Consider the following 25,578-nt stretch of genomic DNA (forward strand, 5'->3'; position numbering starts at 1 on the left):
TGGTGTCTAAGTGCCAAACTAATTAATTAGTGATCATGGTTACCGGTACTGCAAACGCAGCAAGTTGTGAAATTTGTCGGTCACTTGAAAGATCAGTATGGTCAACTCAAGGTTAAGGAATTGGAACAAGCAGAGCATGAAGTAGGAAATTCCACTGAGGTCCAAATATCATCAAAATATTTGAAAGAGTTTCTACGCACAATCCTGTAAGTGCTTCGGGACTTGATACTATATGTTATCAGTTGCTGCAGCAGCATTTTGATTCTGTTTAAGAACTTCATGGAGCTCATGAAACCATTTCACCATAATCTTCCCCAGCAGAGAACTTCGGGATACACTCATCAACTGTGATGTTTAGTTCATCAGAAAACATTTTATGGGAGTAAAATTAATCATTAAATGTTCAGGTTTCAATTTGTTAAGTCACATAACTGCATATAAGCCAGGTTAAATGTATTCCATCAAAGCATTTGAAGTAAAAGAGTCAACTGTAAGATTTAAGAGACTGATCTCCCACCAACTAAGCCTAACATATTTCCTAGGTTAAGTTCGCGTATCTGCATAGTGTCAAGTTTTGGGAAGGTACTTTAGTAGAAAAATGAGCATGGAAAATATGCAAACCACGTTCATTTAATATTTCTATGCTGAACAAAGATAGTGAGTGATATATATACATTTTGAATAAAAGACCATTTGTAATGCGATTCTAAGATGTGTGGGAAATTCAATGATGCATTTGTCGCAGCTGACGATCGAATATACCTGATGTAATAAGACCCTCAAAAACGGCTTTCTGGAAACGTGATTTTGTAAACACTATCGATCCGATATGACCTAAAGCGCACTTCGGCGTTCCTGTAAGTGTATTTTCGAAAACATCTCAACCGATTCTGGGGTCATCGGCGACGTTTCAGAATTATCATTGCTGGTTACATGAAAACTTGATATTACTGATCATTAATATGCTGTTTTTGAAATTCAGTATTCACAGTATTTATCCAATTTTCACATTTCAAAATATACAGCAAATAACGCTCTGAGGCAATTTTAAGCACTTTAGCTTGGTAATAGTAGATGGTATCAAGAGAAAGGGAATTTTCCACATAATTCAAAACTGTGAAGTATATATATATGCGTGGTATATTATTTTTTTATTGCATTTCAAAGTGAGGGTTGAAGAGGAAGGACATATATGTCCCTGTGGCATCCAGGGGGGTTAATCTTAGTCGCTTCACTATGGATATATAGTGGCTGATCCAATTTTATACTGTAATGTCCTATTCTCGCTGTACTTACGGATAAGGCCTGAAAAAATAATACAAATAGTTCTTATTGTATGAGTGCTTGTTGTTTGTAAATGAATAGACTCCTCCTCTAACATCTGCATCTATCAACTGCCTGATCCATCGGGTGTATTATCAATCTAGAGGTCTGTGAAAAACAAGATCGTCCGTACTGACTCCCATTCTTGCCGCATAACGAGGAAGTAACGTTATGAAGTGTAAAGCAGAGAAATCCTGTTGGAAAGAACGGGGAAAAGTTATGATTTGTTCAAGTTGGTTAAAACTCACGAATATTCGTTACATTGCAACATTTTGGCAATTCACAGACTTGGTCCACTTCCTAGTAACTGGTCAATGATGTAAACAACGGCTAAGTATCACGCATCGGTGATCTCGGCAGAAAGAGTGTTTGTCGCGAGAATAGGAGTCGGCCCTATATGTGTTTTTACCTCGATATTTATTCATGTCATGTACAAAAAAGATGTCTATTACGTGATGTTAAAAATATTCATTTGATTTTCTTGAACTGAACTGCATAACCCCATATTTCCATGGCTAGAAATGTCTTAAAATGTACCGAGGAATATAGCTGTACACGTTTTAACTTAAGCACACAGCACATGTTTATAAACTGAAGGACAAAAGAAACGCTGGCAACATATTTTCTTAAAACATAACACAATATATGTAAGCAATTATGACTTTGTAGCAAAGAGATCATAACTGACAACACGCTATAGCAATCACATGGTGAATATTTAAGAAATTATGATGAATTTGGGTAAAGCGGTTGGATTGTTCATAATTCGATCACACTGACATCACTCAAAATTGAAAAAACGTCATCAGTATGGAGTGTGTCCACCTCTAGCACGAATGCACGCCCTGGCACCGACGTCTAACAGATGTAACCAGTCTCCTGACAGTTGATGGGGTGATGTGACGCAACTCCTCTTGCAGGGCTTGAGTCAACGTCTGTCTGTCACGAGGACGTTGCTGACGTTGCTTAAGACGTCTCCCGATGTGATCCCAAAGATGCTCTATCGAATTCTAGTCGGGGGAATCTGGCTGGCCAAAGAAGAACCTGGATGTTTTTGGCGTTGAGAAAGTCCCTTGTAACACGTGCACTGTGTGGTGGAACAGAGTTCTTGTGTTATTCAGCATGAAGGGAAGCACGACAGGTCTCAATACCTGGTTGATATATCCTTGAGCATGTAAAATACCATTAATGACCACCAAATCGGTCTTCCTGTCACCACAAATACCGCCTCAGATCATGACACTGGCTCCACTATGGGGTTGCATCGCTTGAACACAGCAACGTGGCGATCGTTCCCCTCTACGTCTGCACACGCCGACTCGGCCGTCAGCATTGAAGAGTTTCAATCTGCTTTCATCCGAAAAAACACTCTGACCCAGTGTCGTCTTTGCTCGAGTTGCACAGTTAGAGCCCACCTCAGTCGGTTCCGTCGATGTTGCAAGGTCAAGGTCAATCCTCTGAATGGTCGATCAGCCCTCAGTCCATAATGGCGGAGACTTCGTACGGTCTTCCTGCTGATTGGGTGTAGTGCAAGAATGTTCTTGTATTGCTGTAAACCATGTTTTTGTCCGTCAGTTTATGTATTTCTTATGCAACAATGAAGTTCTGTTCGTGTCAGTAAAACAGTGTCGGCCCACAAGTTCTTTTCAGACAATTGAAAGAAAAAACTTGCAGCATGCAATAAAACGATTACTATACCCTTGCTGTGGCCTGTGTTTGTTGGTATTAAACTACACGTTATTTGTCATCTATCACGTCTGATATCACATGATATCAGACATGATATGTCTTGCCAGGCCGTCAAGACTCTGGATATGCTGTTTCGTCCAATCAAGTACTCAAATGGAACAGGATCAGGCTGACACACCAAAAGAATAGTGGCTTTACAATCGGCCCGAAGTTTGTCTAGAATTTGAGCATCCCGAGCTTGCCTCGAACAAGCATTCCAAGATAGGTGTAGACCTGATCTTTCACAAGATGCTCAATCATCTCTTTTTGCTCATATCGGTAACTTGACCCATCCGCCATTAATATCCTTGCCACGTTTCAAAAGGAGCGAATTAAATTGTCGAGTTAAATTGTCATGTCAATATCATTAGAAAAGGACCCGATAAGGAGAAACTGTTCTTCCAGATTGGTATCTCTTTTGTCAAGAAGCTCGATGTCATATCCATGTTAGGGAGATGAGAAAGCGGTGTTGGAGATTAGCACTGAGGATGGGTTGGGTGGTAACATTTTATTGTTCAGAAAGCCCAAATGATTTAAAGACGAAGTCGTCAATATCCATCGCAGTGGTTGGTTCGCATGTCAAGTTGCGAAGTCTGTTGTGGGAGGTCTTCCAACGCCATCTATTCCCAAGCACAAGGAAGTATGGATCATGGAGATCTGAAACAATACGTCACATCTGTGACGTCACAACTATGTCTCTTTGATTCTATGAGCAATAAAATAATTACTGTAAACCGTGTGCTGCTATAAATAATCGGTCACACCCAGAATGTACTAAGGCAATGAAAAACACGTATTGCAACTGCGAGCTACACACAAAAAGAGTGCAATATTCTTGTCAAGCAACATTGCGGTCACACCCATTCTTGGAAACAGTGAATCGCTGGCTCTCAGTTCCAAGAAATGGAAGTCCTACATTATTTGACCAAAGGGGTGACAGGTGGCTAAAACATACTGAATTTTGGGTCATACACCGAAATTAACTCCTGGCTTGAAAAACTACAAAATATAAGCTTTTCTGTGATATCATCAACAGATAATCGTGACAAGGAAATGTGTATATGATATGTAGATATCTAACAATACCTGTAGGCTTTACTCTAAATAATGGACTCTTCCAAACCTCAGCATGTTTCACAGCACTCACATTTATATGTAAAATAATGCACACCCTACACTGTGACAACAATTATAAAGATCATATTCAGATTTTACAGCTGAGCAAATAACTCAAATGTGCGTCTCCCAGCAATAAACATCTTTAAGTGATTACTTAATCTGCCCTTCCATTCCTCCAAGTCTCTTACGGCAAGAAACAATATGGCGCCAAGCAAAGGAGTGCTCATTAAACGAAAGTATCTCCGGGAGAAATCTTTATCAAATTATTCTCTTCCTTAATAACTTCCTTGATATATAAATAAAAATGAAACCAAACGTTATCATAAATATTCAAAACAGTGGTGAATGTTGCATTGAACTAACGAAAGTATATTTATGTATACCTTTCATATGCTAGCATGCCTATATCAACAACAGAACTGCCTCATGTACTTCAGTAATGTTAGTACTGGAAATAACGTGGTACTGTGGATTTATCCCATGTTTTAATACCCACAAGTGGAGGAGAGTACTGAAAGGTATCACAATTCAGCTATGGAAAGGAACACTAAAAACAATTTCAGTCAAAGTAAGAACTTGTTGCCATGGAAACACAAAATACGGTTCATTCACAAATCCTCAGCCAAAAGAAGGGGCGGTGGGGTAGCCTAATGGTTAAAGCGTTCGCTCGTCACGCCGAAGACCCGGGTTCGATTCCCCATATGGGTACAATGTGTGAAGCCCATTTTCTGGTGTCCCCCGCCGTGATATTGCTGGAATATTGCTAAGAAACGGCGTAAAACTAAAACTCACTCACTCACTCACTCAGCCAAAAGAAAATGCACCAATTCACCAACAAATCAAAGTGCAAAATTCGGTGAAGAATTATTGAACTCAAAACGAGTTGGGGGCAATAACAAAAATGCAAAGCACTGGACGAAACCCATGAAATATTCCCAGAGTTAAAGTCCGCACCTGCCCCTGCGAGTACATCTCAGGTTGAGTCGACCAGCTTGAGTAGTCGTCAGGGTAGGTCAATAAAGTCACGAGATTTCAGAATCCATTCAATCGAAGTCATATGCTTTTTCCAATCACTCACATGGCGAGGTTGCGATGATACTTAAACATTCTGATAGTGTTGGTGTTACGAGGATAAAAGCTCGAAAGCGACACAACACTAAGCATTCATATTTGCCACAAAGATAGATCGATAATTACTCTAAATGTTGATGTATTTTGCTTTCCGTGTATGCAGCAATTTTACCAGAAACTTATATATGTTTAATTTACGGACATGTAGCCGAAGCTAGACACTGTTTTACAAGTTCATAGGAAGATGTTTGGTAGAACTGCACACATGTGTCTTCTAATTTGCAGGAGGAATTTAGGGGTTCATGTGGTCTATACGAAGATAGATGTTGACAATTTTCCCACACCTAAAACTGACTTCTGGCGTGATAAATCGTTCACTTCCTGCTACGATATAGTGCTGCCGTTCACCGCCACTACGATGTGAACTAGCAAACGAATTTTAAGGCGCCGACGTAATTGGTGACTTTGCTCTGTCAGGTAAGCATACATTGACATGGCATTGCTCAAGGCAGCTTAAGCAACTTGCCATTCATGAGTGGATTGTCGGGCCATCCTGTCGCTTTTGCCAAGTGTGTTTTTAGGTGACTGGACCAATATATTGATCTCTGTCTGTCCCCTAACCTGGGGATAGAATATAGCTGTGTGTGGCGTAAAACTAAACGCACTTGCTCAACCCTTACAATACCAACTGAGTTTGCAGGAGGCGCAGCGGAGATGACAGCAGTGTTAAAAATTCTGGGATAACAAAAAACACAAAAGCAACAATTGGTCCATGAATGTTTATGCACTACATTAGTGCACATGTAAGGATCACAAGTCATGTGCACGCTTATCTGATCAAGGTCGCAGCTTGATAATGCAGAATCTGAAAAGATTTCACAACGCACTTGTTTGTCTTCGAAGAATGGTTGGTATAGCTTTTCCAGCTACAGTGAACATACTTAGAGGCCATCACCGGTAGACATCAATGGTTGGGTCAGACAGTACGGTATTCATATTTGAACTTTTTTCTCACCGTGTTGTCTTTTTTCGTTTAACAGGTAATACTCCAACTGCTGGTTGTTGTGTATTTGTCTGTTGACACCACAGCACTGGGCAACAACGCAGGTAGGTACATACTATATCGTTAATATCAGATGCTGGGTGTTGTGTTGCTCTCGATAATCCTGTGTGCAGGACAATGCAGGTAGGTACACACCGTACCGCTAATACCAGCTGTTGGTTGTGTTGCTCTCACGTATCATACATGCAGCTGTCGGGTTCAACTCCTGTCACTGATACCAACAGCGCATTTCTGGCATCTCTAATGTTGCTTGAGTATTGCGCTACAACCTCACTCACTCACTCACTCACCCACAGCAGCAACTTAGCCGAATTCTGAAATACTGAAAATATCATTGCGAAGAATATATTCAAATATTTATAAACGTGAATATGATGCATCCACAGATATTGTCTGTCATCAGTGTTTTGATGTGGCATCCCCGGAGGACTGTCAGGAATATGTGACCTGTGGTAAAGATGAGGTCAGTACAGTGCCTTTCACTCTTTCTGGACATTTATTTGAACCATGTATCTGTTGCTTGCCGTTTTATTCTGTTCTCATAGTAAGAGCGTTCGCTCGTCACACTGAAGGTCCTGGTTCTATTTCCCATATGGGCACGAAGTGGGAATTCAATTTGGGAATGGTATTTCTGGTGTCTCCCGCCGTGATTTGGCTGCTATATTGCTGAAAGCGGTTTAAAACTAAACTCACTCACTCACTATGTGATATGTAAATAATCGAGTCTGTACATCATTAACATCAAGAAAGAGTTTTATCAGCTAAACTATATTCTGTTTTCAGTGACAACCCCCCCCCCCCCCCCCCCCCCCCCCGCCCGATGAATTTCACTTTAAACAAAATAATAAAATAATGTGAAAAGAAGATTACGAATCCTCCCTAAGTTTACCTAAAGATGTGATCATTCAAATCTGAGAATTTTAATGAGCGTAGGAAAAACATTGTTTAACAAACGCTCATACTTTTACATCGCTATCGTTGGTTTGAATTACAAGGGTGTATGGACATTAAATTAAACACCGAGAACATGTAGGGTTGGTCTGCGTTCACACACATCACGTACCACACATGCATTTGTTTCACTGTTCCAGCTGCTTCGCTTATCCCCTTGCAATACAAACCAATAATAGTGATTTGAAACTATGATCTATTTTAAACAACTTTTATCCTAAGTTGAACAAAGGTCTGATTGTTTAAATGTTCAAAGGGTAAGGTAAAATTATGAGGAGTCGTAATCTTAATTTCACATTATTTTATTTACCTTTTTGTACAAAGTGAAATTCCTCGGGAGGTTTTCACTGCAAACAGACCATAATAACTATCTGTTTATAGTAATGAAACGTTGCAGCTGTTATCACACGGTTGAGCTAATCTAAATTTTTTGCAACTAAAATTATGCAAATGATCGCTGCTCGTGCTCCCCGACAGATGTGTTTCACCAGAGAGTTCACAAACCACGCAGGGAAAAGAGGTTATCATCTTGGCTGTGAGAGCACCAGGGTAAGAATATGAATACACAGTGCCATTTGGAAACTTTTCAAAGTAAGTCATTTGAAGAGAAAGTATAATACAAAATGTGTGCTTCAAGAGTTAGAGACTGGCGTACTTCAGACTCTCTACTGACAGAAGTCCTTATTTTTTGAAAACCTTTTTCATACTTAATTAAAAGTCACGTGCAACCAAAAAATCAAACATAATTAAAACACTCCATTGTGAAACAATAAACATAATTATAAGCGCATAATCGCAAATCAAAAGTGCAATATTTTGTACTTGGGTTTACGTCCCTCGAAACGAAGCAGCCGCGATACCGAACCCAGTCCGGACCGGTGGGTTTGCAGTCATGTGTAACTGGTTACTTTGCCAATACGCTTAGCCGGATTTATGTTTATGGCTTATAAACCCGGTAGGTGTTAATTTCAAATTGCAAATGGTCAGTAATTGAAGTTGTGCGTTGCATATTGTCATTAGCAGACAGGCAAGCAGACATATAGGTGTCAATAAATCAGACATTGTGTTTTCTCTGTGACAGAGTCTACTTATCACAGTCAACATGAGTAGATTATTTACTTGTCATTTTTACACAATCAAGATTAGACTACTGCTCATGACGTCATACTCCGGGCAGGCATACTGTTTCAAGGTCCGCGAACCTGTTCGTTGTGCATGGGTTATGAGCGCAGCGCAGCATGGTTGTTGAAACCACTTTTTCACCCAGCGGTGGCCTCAGATTTCGCGGGCCTTTTTTCATTACGTTTTTTCAACTTTATAGGTTGACTTGGCATTTCTGATGATTTGTTTCTGTACGTGCATACCGAAAGGTATCAGAATCTGCAAAGCTGTTTTTTACGTTGCACGTGATCTTTTAGGTTTTAAGTTTTGTTTTAGACCAGAAACATACAAGAACAATATGGAGAATATGTTGTGACAGTAAGTGTACATCCGTCACAGATATTTTTGATGAGAACGATATCTAACTTGCCTTTTTTGTTCAGACTTGTAGGATTCTGCAAAATGCAGCAATACTCTTCGGAAAAAGGTCAGTCCAGACAGTGGATTCTGTAGATGCGCCACGGGGTAGATCTTCCCGTGAAGCACACAGGTGTTACCGGTGCTGTAACGGCAACCTCTGCAATCAGAACGTCTGTAACACGACGGTGTCCAACTCTGGAAGTGGAGGTGAGAGAGCAATATATCTCAGGAGAAATTTTGATAACAGTGGAATAAAATTCACTCCAGATTTATGCCTTTCAAAGAGTCTGACCCCTGTGATACCATGCTCCCTCCACAGACTATAGTACCTGCAAAATACAGAAAGCAGAACGTTTACCTCAAGCTACCCTTAAATGAAGGTTGTAAGCATTTCGGATCTAAACTTGTGGTCATTGTGTATGACTCGTTCAGTGTCACGGTATCATGTGTCAGAGAAAAAAATCAAAGATAAAATAAGTTGCCCCACCACCGTCGACAATATTCCATATCTGATTGACCACTTCAGTCTATTCTCTAGGATGCCCCCCTACCTTTGTGAAGTCGAGGAGCAAGTGCTACTATGTGGCCAACTGGAACGTCACGTGGGACGAGGCAAGGCTGGATTGTCAGAGGCGGGGAGCAGATCTTGTGTCCATCAATACTGCAGAGGAACAGCTATTCATTCAAAATAGCACACGTAAGTTAAAAACTTGATTTATTACGCTGGTTTTCTATTTGTCGACGACATGGGGAAGACGTAAATGGAAATCACAGTGTAAAATATATATGTGTATGCGGATGTGTGCGTATGCGTCTGTGTTAATGTGTGCGTTTATGTTCATGAGTACGTGCATGCGTGTGTATTCGCCACTTTGAACGGTAAAAGCCGACACTGCGGGTTGTGAACGTGTGAACGGTGGTCTAGGTGCTCACAATTCGCAGTGCGTGCCAGAACTAATGATAATGGGTTCTGATCAACGATTTGGCCTCAGTAGGTTTGATGGCACCATATCACGCCTCGAAGTGATTTGAGGCCTGCAGCACTTAAAGATTTGCTCCTGTACCTTCCTTATTTATCTGTTTGCAAATGTATCATAGTTTGGTATAACATGTAAACGTCTATTACCCAGGTCCTGGTTTGGATTTCTGGACTGGGGGGTACTACGCCCCTGCAACACGTGGATGGGAGTGGCTGGATGGTACAAACGTCGATTACACTGCATGGTATCCAAGTTACCCTAGAGACAAAACGAATGAATATGAATACCGCATAGCTGTTCGCTCCAGGACAAAATATAATTGGTTTGAAAGCATAAAAACAGCCTCACACTCATTCATTTGCGAAATGGGACACATATAAATCGTAAATCGTAAAGGACACAAACACAAGACGACCATGAATAAAAACCCATCCACTGCGAACGTTTTCAGTTTATATTTTGCTGTGAAGGGGTTGAATATCATTTTACGCCGACGATAATCGAACCTGGGTCTTCAGCGTGACGAGCGAACGGTATAATCACTCTGCTATCGCTCATGTTGAAAGTTTTACGGTAGGTGTGCTAGATTATTTATTACAAGCATTTGGGTTGCATTTAGAGTCTATATGTCTTTACGATCTTGACGACAAATGACAAACTATCTCAAAGAGACGCAAGATGAAATAACCCGGTCAAAGAAATAATTGTAAGATACAAGAACCTGTACTTTAAACTCAGAGTGTGTAATCTATTGCTGGTCGCCTGTTACAGGAATGTCCAAGTTCGGCAGTGTGTGAAGCACACATACAATATATGTAGGCAAACACTCTCAAGTCGACATGTTGACATATCGAGCGTCAACAACATCCGAAACTGTTTTTAAGTTAGTGTTTATTCGGAACCTTGGGTCACAAGCCCTTGTACTGGTATGTTTTCCATACAACTCCATGATAAACTACACAATTTTGCTGTTAGCATTAGGTAAACAGATGACAATATATAGCTGCCTAAATATGTGGTCTGAAGGTTGTTTCGTAAAATAATTGTGTGTGTACATTGCTTCTAATGACGCAGTGATAGATGACATTACAAGCATTCGTCTGCAATGATATAAAATATGGTATTTCAAAGCTGTAGGTTTGCTGTGAACGTTTCCTTGGTAGCAAATGATGGCGCTTCTTGCGTTCTTATTATTGGTATAATCTATACATAGTTTACAGGAAGGGTTTTCCTTAAACACTGAACAAGTAAAAGTACAATAACTATTTATATGTTTCACATTAAACTTGAAAGACCTGTGGAGATCCGAGTTAAAATTGCCGGCCGTAGTAACCCGTGCCAGTCGTTAGAGGCGGCTAACGAGTTCGGGTGGTCAGGCACACTGATTTGGTTGACATTTATCGTATTCCAGTTGTGTAGTCTGGTGTCCATGCTGTTGATCACTGGACAGTGTTGCCAGACATGTACACATCAGCGCCATACAGCTGTGTTAGTGATGAGTTCGACGTTAAACATAAAGCCTAGCTACCAGGTTTGCATAGACCCAATAATAGTTCACTTATATAGCGCCTAGTATCCATCTGACTAGTTGCTTAGTGCAAGCTGTAATCAGAACCTGATTTTTATTACCCCGGATAACCACAGCCGCCTATGATCCATTTTCTGCTGGGTGAACAGAGGCAGTTTGAATTAACTCCCTTGCCTAAGGTGAGACCACATGTACCACAATCGTTGCTTCTTCAGTTAAGGAGATGCAGTTTGCTTCCATCTCCCTGCCATTTTCAGGCCAGTCGTAAGTCTTAGTGGAATTGTTTTCATATGCTTAGCCTAATTTAACTTCGGTTAAGTCTAGATTGTGTAACATTTGACAGGGTTTTGAATGGTAGTCTGAAGGGGCATGGAGGGGAGCCTTAACCAGTAAAGTATCTCCAACAGCATCCGCACCATAAGAAATCGTTTACATGTGTAAAGCAATTTCTTTGAGAGACATTTAGAGCTGAAAAGGAGGATAACAATATATGGATGAATAATTTCTTTATTACTTTCAACCCGTGCAGATCCGAGTGAGAAACGATCTTCATTAACTCATGCTAGTCGCAGGAGGCGACTAACGGGATCGGATGGTCAGGCTCAATGTCTTGGTTGACAAGTCATCGATTCTTAGTTGCCTAGATCGATGCCCATGCTGTTGATCACTAGACTGTCTGATCCAAACTCACTCACTTACTCACTTATTACAATGAGAGCAAAGTTTCGTTATAGGTTCTGAATCCGTTACCAAGCAACTGTTTAACAGAAGAGATGACGATGATGATGATGATGACGATGATGACGATGATGATGATGATGATGATGATGATTTAGGGATTTAATGTGCGCTTGCTGACAAACGCGTAATTCGCGCACGCATAATTCGTAAACCGCACATTACTGTTAGACCGGAAAAGGGGGAGTTGACTGAACGATAAGGCGATCTGAAAGGGTCGTGACTGTCGTATAATTAACTTTGTATTTTATTAACTATAGCATTTTGAATTTCGAGTTTTGCAACGATGGGCATTATTGCCCTAGATAACCAAAGTTGCCATATCCCACCGGGTACCCATTTTTTGATGGGTCAACAGAGGCAATTTTAAAGATAGATGAGTCATTTGCCTAATGAGACCACATGCGTGTTTCGTTGTAGTGCAGGGCAGTAGTCCATACATACTTGTCCGTCCTCTATCTCCGCCCTTCTTCCATCTTTCTTCGGCAAACGTTAATCTCCGCCCACATATCTCCCTTTTTTTCGATCTATGTCCGACATCCATCTACCTCCACGCTATGTCCATGTATCGCCGTACATATAGCTCAACCCTACGACCACGTATCTCCATCCTACGTCCATGTATCTCCGTCGTACGTCGACGTATCTCCATCCTACGTCCGTGTATCTCCGCCCTACGTCGACGTATCTCCGTCCTACGTCCGTGTATCTCCGTCCTACGTCCATGTATCTCCGTCCTACGTCCGTGTATATCCGTCCTACGTCCATGTATCTCCGTCCTACGTCCATGTATCTCCGTCCTACGTGGACGTATCTCCGTCCATGTATCTCCGTCCTACATCCGTGTATCTCCATCCTACTTGCATGTATCTCCATCCTACGTCCGTGTATCTCCGTCCTACGTCCATGTATCTCCGTCCTACGTCCATGTATCTCCATCCTACGTCCATGTATCTCCACCCTACGTGGACGTATCTTCATCCTACGTCCGTGTATCTCCGTCCTATGTCCGTGTATCTCCATCCTACTTGCGTGTATCTCCATCCTACGTCCGTGTATCTCCGTCCTACGTCCATGTATCTCCGTCCTACGTCCATGTATCTCCATCCTACGTCCATGTATCTCCACCCTACGTGGACGTATCTTCATCCTACGTCCATGTATCTCCGTCCTACGTCCGTGTATCTCCATCCTACGTCCGTGTATCTCCGTCCCACGTCCGTGTATCTCCATCCTACGTCCATGTATCTCCACCCTACGTGGACGTATCTCCGTCCTACGTCCGTGTATCTCCGTCCTACGTCCGTGTATCTACGTCCTACGTCCGTGTATTTCATTTCTACGTGTATGTATTCCGTCCTTACCATGGGTATAAGTTGCCTTACTATCAATTTCCGGTCTGCTTACATTTTTAGAGCAATGGGAAAAAACTATGTTTTTATTACAATCCCGGCACTCAGACGCTGACGCACTGTTTGATTGAACTGCTTTATATAAACGGTATTACTCCGGACGAGTACAAACAATTGCAACGACGTTCCTTACATCCAAGCTTCTCCTGACCTCTTTCCCAATGATCATCTAGAACCCACCCGACCCGTATATGTTTCATATAGACAGGTGTAACAACGTATCTATATCCTCCGCGCCTTTCTGAAGTGAAACACAGGTTCGGCGCGGCCAAGCGTAAATACAGCCCCCTACCTCACCCCCCTCTCCTACTTCACCCTCGACGTAGCTCTCAGTCCTGTGTGTGAGATCTGTGAGCCGAGGCGCTGAGTAATCTGTTTCCCTGCTACGTTGATGCGAAACCATCATACTGGAAGCGGGACTCTCGCTGACCGAGGACACCTGTTCGTATTACTGTCGAACAAACGGAGTGGACAGCAACACCTGGATTAATACACGTGTGTGCATGCAGCCTTAGAGTTTACCTGTGTGTGCTGATTAGGTAAGTACATATCAAGCTATTTGGAAACCTGCATTGCTGCAGTCCATAGAACTGATGTAGCTTATAAATAGCAACAGTTTTTTGTACACGGGAATGTATCGTCGAGCGCTGCTTTGCAGCGAGTCGTGGAGGATTTCGAAGCGTATTTGCGAAAAAGAAATTTTAAAGACAAGAAAGACAACTTTACGTCTCTCAAATAGCTAGGTCTATCCGTCAGGAAAGGGACTGTGAGACAGGAGTACGGATTCAAGAGGTGTGGAACATGTACACGAAAACGTTTCTTAGTCAATAAGGGGGAGTTGTGTTGTTATATGTAGTCTTTGAAGTCTTGTTTCTGCGATTTTAGAGTTTAATGCGAACACACGTAAACTTCAATACTTCAACGTGTTACCGCCTCTGAACACATCATCATTAACGATTTGTGATCATAAACGAAACCACCTGTGCTACAGACGCCATGATGGGACACTTTACTTATACAGGTTTTTTCTACGTTTCTGTGTAAATATTGTACCGACGCTGCTTACAGCTTATGTAACTATATTTTAAAATGTTTCAATTCAAGACATATTTACATTATTAGTTTATTAGCATTTGGTCGTAAACGTTTACAAATTCTGACCTTATTTCAACAACTCGGCTGTCTATAAACATCAAAATTAGAGCCACCAGCAAATCTTGATCGACAACCTCTAACATCACAAAGGCTGTGTTATATACTCGAGATTCGCTTTCCACAGTGTAGTGTTCCAGCTAGTGTGTGCTGTGATCAGGTGTAGTGTCAGGACGTCAGTGTGTAGTGTTCCAGCTAGTGTGTGCTGTGATCAGGTGTAGTGTCAGGACGTCAGTGTGTAGTGTTCCAGCTAGTGTGTGCTGTGATCAGGTGTAGTGTTTTGACGTCAGTGTGTAGTGTTCCAGCTAGTGTGTAGTGTTCCATCTAGTGTGTGCTATGTTCAGGTGTAGTGTCTTGACGTCAGTGTGTAGTGTTCCAGCTACTGTGTGCTGTGTTCAGGTGTATTGAGGATATCAGTGTGTACTGTCTTCAAGTGTAGTGTGGATGTCAGTATGAAGTGTTTCAGCAAGTGTGTTCTGTTTTCAAGTGTTGTGTGATTCTCAGTGTGTAGTGTTGCAGTCGCATGTGGCGTGTTTAGCTTCAGGTTGTAAGTCGGAATAACGGAAGCCTGTGTTGATCCTCGTCACGCAGCGAGCTGCTGTGTTTGTACCTGTTCCCGTAGCTGTGTCAACACCGGTGTCGTTACAAACTCTATAAACTGTGTCAGGTCAATCGAAGGTCACCGCCCCCTCCCGTTTCCGGCGTTGCATCTGAGTCTCCATAGAGCTCCACCTTTACTCTCCCAATCCACGACGCACATGACGTGTTTATCTAGTACATCAACCCTGTGGCCATCTTCCAACTCCCTCCATTCAACTTAATTACTCCCCTCATGCAATGCAAGCATACCGAATATGCAGAAATATGTTTGATTCCGTCTTACAGCTCTCACCTTCCCATTGATCCCCTTCTCCCCTTCACGTCAATACTTTCTAATATTTCATACGTCACACCTGTTTGCAGCATCCGAGCGTCACTACAACCTATCCCCCTTATCACTCAGGTAACACCCTTCATCGTCTTCATCAACCCTGTGTCACTACAGCCTGTCGCCTTCTTCACCATCACTCAGGTAACACCCTTCATCGTCTTCATCAACCCTGTGTCACTACAGCCTATCGCCTTCCCCATCATCACTCGGGTAACGCCCTTCATCGTCTTCACGAACCCAGTGTCACTACAGCCTATCGCCTTCTTCACCATCACTCAGGTAACGCCCTTCATCGTCTTCATCAACCCTGCGTCACTACCGCCTATCGCCTTCCCCATCATCACTCGGGTAACGCCCTTCATCGTCTTCACGAACCCAGTGTCACTACAGCCTACCCCTCTTCCCCCGATCACCCAACTAATCCCCTTCATCATCTTCATCAATACTTTGCGTATCTAAGGCCGTCTTCTCTTTTCCCCGCAATACACCTGAACCATGAACACCTGATACCAAGAATCCAATATTAGTTCTGTGTAATGTTGCTCTCCACTCCTTATCAATCATATCAACACACTCATATCATTTTCACGCGCTGTAACACATGACTGACTCATACAGACGGGCTATATCAGCATCGTGAGTGAGGTCAGTTTTACGCCGCTTCTAGCACTATTCCAACAATCTGACGGCGGGGTGACACCAGATATGGGCTTCTGAATTTGAATCCATGTGGGGAACAGAACCCAGGTCTTCGGCGTAACGAGCGAACGCTTTAACCATTAGCCTACCCCACCGCACTTACATTTCAATATCAATATCAAGCTGTAACTGTGTTTCTTAAAAACTGTACCGCTTACTCGTGAAAGCTGGTACATTATACAGAACGACGGTGCATCGGGTACAAAATTCGTTTATCAAAAAGGATTGGTTCGATTCTTTCGTCTTTCTTGACGATATTGTTGCCCAAAGCGGCATGAAATCACATTCATTCACACTGTAAATTCCGCATATATTTCTGATATGTTCATGCACTAGACGTCTGTGAGTAAGTCTTCGATAAGAACGTAACGTCGTTCACTGACACATGGAACAAAAATATAGGTTCTTTCGTCTCTGTTCCTCACTTCAGCAGTTAATATGACAAAAGCAATCGTAGTTCGCTTTACACGGAAGCTGTACTTTGGAGGATGTCAAGAATTCGTGTTCTACACATAATGTTACAGACATGTCCCGCTCACTTTCCCATAATAATTGTAACTGTCCGTGTAATGTTTACTTCGTCTATCTTATGCTAAATCATCATGTATTTCTGTACAAATGAAGGGATCTGTTCAAGGGATAACTCATAAATCACAAGGAACGGCTACAGGCATAACCCTGTCACAAATCAACGCTCTTAACAGCACGCATGACTCCACTTAAGACCCCTTGACCCCTCTCCACCTCCCACTTCCCCTTTAACCTCACTCAGCCTCCCCTCTTTAAAGCGGTCCCTGAGTACCGTTGCTCAAAACGACTATACCACGAATTAAGGTCATGTGAACTGCTCTAACATAATCCGTGGGACTTTCACAGTTCTAAAGTCCAGCTCCTTAAAACACAATTCTGCTGCCAGTTCAAACTGTCCAGAGAAACATACAGGACAGTCTCTAGTTTCGCAACCCTCGTGGTAAAGATTGATAATCGTCGAGAACTATACATACAGACACGTGCTAGCAAGCTTCGCTGTTGCTATGGTGATGCCCTTTGACTCGTAATACAATCCAGGCACGATGACCTCAGCTGGTGACCTTCCACAAGAAGGCATCAGCGAAATCTGTTCCTAATACACGATCGTATATCACGTTTTTTCGGCAGTCAGTCTCAAATAATATCATAGGAGCCGTTTCTTCGTTGGTATGTGGTCGGGAAATGTTGGACATCGCCTTTACCATCAACTTGACTTATTTATTTACAGTGCACCACCTACCTTCCCAGCGAACCTCTGGGGTAGTCTTATGGTAAAAAGTGTTGGCACCTCCACGTGATGATCGGAGTGCGGTTCCTAATCCATCCCAGGTATTTTCCAGTGTAAAATGAAAACTAAAACCCGTCAAGATTTGGGTTAGAACTGATCTTCAGCTACCCGTGCTTGTCGTAAGAGGTTACCAAAGGGATCGGGTGGTCAAGATCTCTGATCTGGATGACACATATCGTATCTCAACTGAGCAGATCGATGCTCATGTTGTTGATCACTGAATTTTCTGGTCCAGAGTCGATTATTTACAAACCGTCGCAATATAGTTGGAATACTGCTGAGTGCAGCATAAAACTAAACACGCTCACTCAAAAATGCAATATACTAAACTCGAACATGTGATTCGATACAATTCACAATTACATTCAGCGATGTGTATTATTTGTACCGATCGATACTGAAAACATAACCTTTTTGCCTTGCGTATAAAATTTCCATGATTGTATGTACATCATACACGTGTTGGTAGTTCTTCCAAAGTGCTGAACCTTATGACTTGCAGCGGTAATGGGACTGTCCTGACATAGCGTCAACTCGAATTGAAGGGTTGAATCAACAGGAGAATAATTCGATATTATCATTACCTATTGATCCACGCGACATGCTGCTGCTGCTGCTGCTAACTGTGGCGATGACGATGATGACGACGACGGCGATACAATGTGTGAGGCCCAGTGCGTGAAGCCCTGTGTCCCCCGCCATGATCTACTGCAAAAACCGAGGCAAACCAAGACGCACTCGTTCACCTACCCACCAAAACAAACTCACTCACTTTCTCAGTCACAAAACTCAATCACGCCACTCACAAAACCCGACCACCCACTCACTCACACATGGCTTGAAAGCACGAGGCTGCCTGTCCAAACTGCGCTTCCGCATACACACTCACATATCACACGAGGCCTCGTTGTCGTCTATAAATAGCTGGTCCCAACACTCTGCGGCACATCGTCTGGGTAATATTATATAAGCGAGGGCGTATGACTGACAATATCATGTGACATACTGCTGTCACGAGCGTCGTTCCAACACATCTACACATACCACCCTGTTGCTGCACACAGTGGAGGAGGTAGTATACCCGTATAGGAAAGACCACCGGTGTTAGTTTTTGGATATAATCAGAGATAAACGTCAGCAGGTAAGATTCGGTAAACAGATGGTGATTTCTATCACCTACATACACAGGACAGCTTTTTGTAGAGTTCCGACCCATGAAGATATTCATATATAATTAAAGAGCGAATATATCATGTACGTTAGTATCGAAAATGGGGATAATGTATTCCTTTCACATTCGCTTGAGTGAACATGCCGGAAAGTGATACTTGAAATGCGAAAGTAATGTTTTGTTATTACAATACCGAAATTAGCGAGACTGCAATACTAGAGAGGCGCCAAGACGAGTGTAGTGTCAAGAATAGCCCGGTGTCGATACTTGCGTACTGTCAAGACTAGAGAGATGACAGTATTAGCCTGGTGTCAACACTAGTGCTGTGTCAAAATTGGCCTTGTATCAAGAGTAGTGTTGCGTTAAGACTAGCCTGGTGTCAAGAGTAAGGTTGGGGCAAGACTAGCGTTGTGTCAAGACTAGCGTAGTGTCAGGACGTAGTGCTGTGTCACGACTAGCCTGATGTCAAGACTAGTGTTGTGTCAAGGCTAGTCAGGATTAGCGAGGTGTCAGGACAAAGCGAGTTGTCAAAGGTAGCGAGGTGTCATACTGACAATTTTACTATGACTATAGACTGTGTGAATGTAAACTCTTGTATCTGAAGGTTAAAGTGAGTTTTTCATGCTGAGATGACTGGGTGGGATGACAGTACCGTCACACTCAGGAATGCAATGACTATCTTATCCTGGCGTTACGGGAGCTATGGGTGGGGGCAGTCGGTTGACCTAGGTCATTGATAGAGGTGTTATGTTGTACTGTGATAACACTCACTGCATTGTTGAACTGACCTTGTCTTACATACCCAGATAAATGAGTGTTGTCGCATGAACTCGTCTCCATCAACCCATAAATGTAGATGCGACTAACGAGGGATTGAGGGTCTGTCATTTGTAGTAGGCAGTGCCTTGCCTAGTCATCATTCATAGGAAGAGTTTTGATCAGCTGCAGCTGTAGTTGTGTTAGACTCAGCACTAGACATGTACTGTGATATACCTATGTCACACATATCAGAAATAGATTCCATTTTCACTGGAATCCTTGATCTGAGTAAACGAGTAAATGTTTTAATTTTATAAAAGAAGCGTGCTTGATGACAGAACAAGTACCCAGTCCTATCTCATAAGAAACGGATCATATCGTCACGACACACACCTGAGATCACTGGATTGTTTAGTCCAGACTCGATTATTTACAGACCGTCGCCATACAGCTGGAATATTGAAACTGAAACTAAACTCACTCACTCACTCTATACCTGAACCATGGTCACATACCTGAAGTCTTCCTGTATGTGCCTCTATACCTGACCCATCGTCACATACCTGTCATACCATCACCTACTCACACTGTGAGGATGTATAGCGTGCGAGGGGATACTTGGGTACTCAGGCATGCATGCCTGCATGAAACTCCAGCTGTTAGTAAATGGGCCTGTTGATACCTCGACAATGACGGCTGCTGAGCTGGCATATTCAAAGACAGTGTATTGTGATATATAGGTTTACATTTGTTAAAGACTTTGAGGATGCAGAAAGGTCGACGTAGGCGGAGACGTGTCGTCACGTTACCTTACCTTACAACACGTTCGGGGACATATCTCGGTAACGTTGTCAGTGAGTGGGCGAGTGAGTGGGTGGGTGGGTGGATGGGCGCTTTAAAAGTGATTGCAGGCCGTTCAGGACTGAGTTAGTTCTCCGTGCCAGGATTTGTGCATCGGAGTTCGAATCCCACATCCTCAAGTGGTATATTTTCGCACGATCGTTTCAAGTTTCTCGTGATAACGTATATGTCAGGGGATCCATACACTCATAGACTAACCACTTACTATATGTGGATGTACCCGTGAAAATCCGGGTTAGAATTTAACTTCACCAGCCCATGCTTGTCGTAAGAGGCGACTAACGGGATCGGATGGTCAGACTTGCTTGGCTGGCACAAGTCATCGTATCCCAGTTGTGTAGAACGATGCTCATGAAGCTGGTCACGGGATTATCTGGTCCAGGATTATCTGGATTATTTACAAACCGCCGCCACATTGCTGGAATAATGTTGAGTGCGGCGTAAAGCCTGGTTCACTCACTCCTAGGCGTGTAATATTACACCGTTAGAGACGATCCGTGCTCGATCACATGCACCTGTGACCAGAATTACTGTACGCAATCTACCTCCGTACTGCTGATCCACAACAGTGTTGACTGGCCTACAGCGCTGAACCAGTCACACATCTTCTCACGAGCGGTGTGTGTATGTGTGGCACGTGTAATATTTAGTAGTAGTTTCAGTGTTGTTGCTTTAAGAATGCTAGTTTCCATCATTTTTGTCCTGTAGGTTTTTTTTTTTTTTGTTTGTTTGGTTTTTTTTTTGGTTTTTTTTTTTTTGGGGGGGGGGTTGTTGTTTTTTTTTTGTTGTTTTTTGGTTGTTCACTTTATTCCTTCAGACGGAAGGGTAGCTTTGTGGTTAAAGTGCCACACGGAAGGCCCGACTCTCATCATAGGTAAACCAAAAATATGTCAAACCCACTTCTGGTGTCCCCCTTGTTGTTGCTAGATATTTGCTAAAGGCGGTGTAAAACTAAAGTTAACTCATTGACCCTTGCATGCCATCCGGCATCTCTGCAGTTTAGTCCAAATAGGCCTGTGCGCCTGTGCACCTGTGTATACCACAGTGCAACGTAATGCTCATTTGCCTGTGTGTTCTGTTTGTGTGCTAATTTCTCAGCAAAAAGGGTGTCATGACGACGGAAACTTAATTACATGAGAAATTGTTGTCCGAACGGTATGTTGATCATACAGATATCAAAGTTTGCAGTGGGCGGGTGGCTGTTTCAGTCTGGGAACGTTTTTCTTAAAGTTTATTACCACTTGAAATGAAACTTGAAATGTTTGTACGTTGGATTTAGGTGTGGTTTGCATCTGCATTGTAGTTTGTGTACATTTATATGCTTTTATTCATAAGTGTAAAGACAGTGATGTTGTATTATGTTTTTAAGTTGCTTGGCGAGCGTGTTCCCATAGTAACATAGTTTGTCTCACAGTGCTTGAACCACAATATATCCCTTACCGCCAAGCCCTCTCTTCAAGGTTAAAGCCTTAAATGAATCAAGTCTAGATTTCCTTAGGTTCTGAATCTCTGATTTCACCGGAGCTCCTTTTCAATTTATATGGGTTAGTTTAGCCTCGACTTTCAAAATCATATACACTGGACAAAAAATAGTTAGGAATATTTGTAAAAAAATGAACTATGAATAATGATCTATTTATTCATTGATTCACTAATAAAATATCAATCATAAAAGTAACATTATCCCTGACTTATTTTGTCCAGTATATATTCAAAACAAAGACTAGGCATTGGTCTCTTGGTAACACAACCGCTTTATGATGATGCAATTTAAGTGGAAACATTTTTTATCCACAGAAAATGGGTCTCGGTGAAGGTCAAGGAGAAGGTCAAGGTCGCGGTGGCGCTGGAATCATCTGGGCAATACTGTGGTTTCTCGTCCTGATATTCCTAGGCTGGCCAATCGGCTTCTTCATCGCGTGGCTGTATGTCTTACTCCTTCCCTTCGGCGCCTGCATCAGTCCCATCAAGGATGCGTGTGACGCCATTCTACGTCTGGTGCAGCTTCCCCTCACATGTGCCGAGAACATGATCAACATGAAACCCATGTGCTCTTAGATCACCATCAGCAACATCGTCAACGTCATCAACTTTGTCTTCCAGATATACATCGGCCTTTGTATTTTGTGTGTCTCGACATCTTTACTGTTTTCCCAGGACATTTTACAGAAGACGTCCAAATGTTCATTGGAGGGACATGTTTAATCATGTCTAATCTCCTAGTGCCCATGAGAACATTAATTTGTATATTTGCATTGTCTTATACACTCGTTGTTACGTATAAAATAAACTTATTTATTCCTTTAAGTGAAACTTTCCTATAGGGTCATATATCAAGCCCCCAAGTCGAGGTGATTAAGAAGTGCCCTCAGCACTTACATGCCCTGTCTTGTAATAATGTAAGATCGGAAAGTTCACATCTACGATTTTTGCAACTCTTTGCAGCATGTCAGCCCCAGTTTGAAAGCAGCCGTGCTACTTAACGCCTTGTACACCTTCCTGCAACATCTTTTGATCTCAATGATATTTCCTAACATGGCCATCTTACTCCTCACATGGCCCCATCACCTTCAGATGCAAACTCCCTGACAAAAGAAAGTATCCACTTGGAAACTTGAGCTCAACCGTTATCAAAACGTTACCGGATAACTTATGATCCTGAACACAGCCTGATCCCGAGTCAAAAACACCACAACACAGTCGAGTAATCATTTCTTTTCTGTATCATTGTAAACATTATAAAACAGAGTGTATGCTTTCTTTTGCTAATAGGTATATTGCTCGCCGCTTCTCTGAGCGTCATCGGTGTATCTCTGACTATATGTCCCACGTGGATACGCAGGCAAGTGGTGTAAAATTAACTGATGTATCACCCTCTGGTGTCCAGTCAGTTGAACACACCGTCCATGGTGCTACGCGACTCCATTCGTTTCCATGTCTTCCATTTCAGATATCTCCCCACTTCTAATTAGAAGCGCCCCACAGATTCTCTCGTACACTAGTGTGTTTCGACTGGCTGAATCCATATTATGACAGTCAATGCGTCCTAAATGATAATGACGACAGAAAACAGATAAACCCTTCGTCAAACTAGGTTCTGATGTTGTAGAGTAGTTAGATGAGAATATAAGATCTAAGCGAAATTTCCCTGATCAGTCATCTTTCATTTAAAGCTAGACTAAGTACGTTGTTTACATTATGTTAGAGCACAGAATTCCTAGTGGGGGGTGGGGGGGACCCAGTAGAAATCTATGTCCGAGCTTCTTTAGCTGGGAATGGGCGAAGGACAGGTGCGTCTGCCCATGGTCGGTGACTAGGTTTGTGGCCTGCACGTGTACCCCGGGTCTTGAATAGTTGCTCATTATGTCCATCACGATTACAACATTGCCGAGAGGAACGTTTCTCACTCTGAACGCTGAGTCAATGTGCCAAACTGTTCTAGTGTAATGTGATACGATTTGGTAAAGGTATGATATCATGCTATCCAAGGACACAGCGAAATAGTATGCAGGCGGGGAGGGACGATGGTGTATCGCCAACGTCTGAAGTTAAACAAAAGAGTTACACAAACAACCGTTAATTACTGTTGGGGTCAAGATACTGGAAAGGTGGTTTGTGTTGGCGGTTTTAATTTTAGAAATATGTAAACGTAGAAATATTTGGGTTGGGGTTGGGGTACGTGACAGAGTTATTTAAATGGATGACAATACTCGTGGCTCCTAGAAAAAAAACAAACTTCCTGCATATTCTGTGGGTATAACGATGTGGGTATAAACATTATGTGCCTCGTTGATGGGTACCTCTAGGTGTGCCGACGCGTTTTGTACAGGTTCAGTTCCCAATTATAGCTCTAACAACCATCTGTTCATATTACGGGCGATAGGGTAGCCTCAGGATTAAAGCGTTCGCTTGTCACGCCGAAGATGAGGTTCGATTCCCCACGTGGGTACAATGTGTGAAGATCATTTCTGGTTTGATATTGCTCGGAATATTTCTACAAGCGGCGTAAAACCAAACTCACTCACTCACTTTAGCTCTAACGACCAATTGTTGATATTGCGTGGTCAATCCTAAATGGTCAAAGTGATTGTGTAACGATGTGGGGTTAAATCTTATGAGCTTGGTCGATGTTCAAAAGCGTTGTTTAAACATGCAGTTCCCAATTATAGTCCTAGCAACCATCTATTGATATTAAGTGGTCAGTCCTCAATGGTCGATGTGATCGTGTTTGAGGTGCTTGACCACCTACCCCCAGTGTTATCCCCATCAACGTTAACGGTGCTAACTGCCTACTGTCATTATGTATACCATTAACATATATCTCATTCTAATCATACATGAGAAATTGTTAATATATTCAACGTAAATTACGATACAGATATGGTTTTGTACTACCCAAAATGTAAACTACTGTGTTATTATTCTTGTAAACGGTAATAAATAAATACTTCCTAAATATTGTCTTCTAGTCAATGGTAAAAAAAGGTTTTCAGCTGATCTGACTAGGGCTTGAAAATTTGAAATTCAAGTTCTGATGAAACACCTGACTCAGCTAATGGAGAACAGATCAATTTTACATGTGATCGATGATGTGAATCACGTTTCATATATGCAAGCTGTTCTAATCAATATTCTGCCGCGTGCATTTTGGAGCAGCTAACACAGTCTTGATCTAACTCGTGCAGCGAGGGTCAGATTTGTCGCATTTCAATCTGGTCAATTTAGCAAAATTATGCCATTATCACTGTTGAGTGAGTCAGTGAGTGAGTTAATTAGTTTCCTTACATGTCAGTGTATCGCCTGATTTTTCACAGTTAGATCTAGTTTATTTGGCTCGACCTTTCGTTGACTCTGTAGAATGAATGAGTGAGTGAGCTCTCCGTTTATAGCACAGCCAGTCAGCTTCATAGGTGAGGTGAGGTGTGGTGAAATGTGGTGTAATGTGGTACTAAAGAATATATAACCACATGCATGTGTGTGTCTCTCTGTGTCTGTTTGTACAAGCCCAGATTTAAGTTGGTTTTACAGAACCGTCTCACTGTGATACCATGCCGCGGTTGAAGCATGAATGAATCACTGAGACACGTTATACTAATCCGAGCCAACCACTCCTTGTTGTACGCTTTGATGCCAAGAACCAGGCTATGACCAACAAGTACCATTTTTTGAGTGACGGGGCCGGGATTCGAACCCGCACCCTTCCACTGTCATGGCGGACGCTCTAACCACTACGCCATTATCTCCCACAACGTA

At 42.3% G+C, this 25,578-nt stretch overlaps 2 protein-coding genes across 2 annotated transcripts; both read left to right on the top strand.

The window, feature by feature from the left end:
- The first annotated feature begins 6,100 nt into the window (after positions 1-6,100).
- Positions 6,101-10,198, top strand: LOC137259730 (type-2 ice-structuring protein-like). Its single transcript, XM_067797330.1, has 7 exons — positions 6,101-6,148; positions 6,282-6,348; positions 6,691-6,767; positions 7,733-7,804; positions 8,800-8,983; positions 9,315-9,473; positions 9,907-10,198. Exons 1-7 carry the CDS (start codon positions 6,146-6,148, stop codon positions 10,134-10,136), a joined length of 792 nt encoding a protein of 263 aa, XP_067653431.1. The 5' UTR covers positions 6,101-6,145; the 3' UTR covers positions 10,137-10,198.
- Positions 10,199-15,665: 5,467 nt separating this feature from the next.
- LOC137259731 (uncharacterized) lies at positions 15,666-24,781 on the top strand. The gene is made up of 2 exons (XM_067797331.1): positions 15,666-15,796; positions 22,123-24,781. Exon 2 carries the CDS (start codon positions 22,126-22,128, stop codon positions 22,381-22,383), a length of 258 nt encoding a protein of 85 aa, XP_067653432.1. The 5' UTR covers positions 15,666-15,796; positions 22,123-22,125; the 3' UTR covers positions 22,384-24,781.
- The last annotated feature ends 797 nt before the right edge of the window (positions 24,782-25,578 follow it).

Source organism: Haliotis asinina, chromosome 13 (assembly GCF_037392515.1).
Source record: "Haliotis asinina isolate JCU_RB_2024 chromosome 13, JCU_Hal_asi_v2, whole genome shotgun sequence".
NCBI lineage: Eukaryota > Metazoa > Mollusca > Gastropoda > Lepetellida > Haliotidae > Haliotis > Haliotis asinina.

What these genes read in the sequence shown, in the direction of transcription:
- LOC137259730 (XM_067797330.1), top strand. An exon ending in AGCACTGGGCAACAACGCAG is followed by an intron (nt 6,349 to 6,690) that starts GTAGGTACATAC and finishes ATGCATCCACAG; the next exon opens with ATATTGTCTGTCATCAGTGT. An exon ending in GTCCAACTCTGGAAGTGGAG is followed by an intron (nt 8,984 to 9,314) that starts GTGAGAGAGCAA and finishes TCTATTCTCTAG; the next exon opens with GATGCCCCCCTACCTTTGTG.
- LOC137259731 (XM_067797331.1), top strand. Translation starts at nt 22,126, where the DNA reads ATGGGTCTCGGTGAAGGTCAAGGAGAAGGTCAAGGTCGCGGTGGCGCT.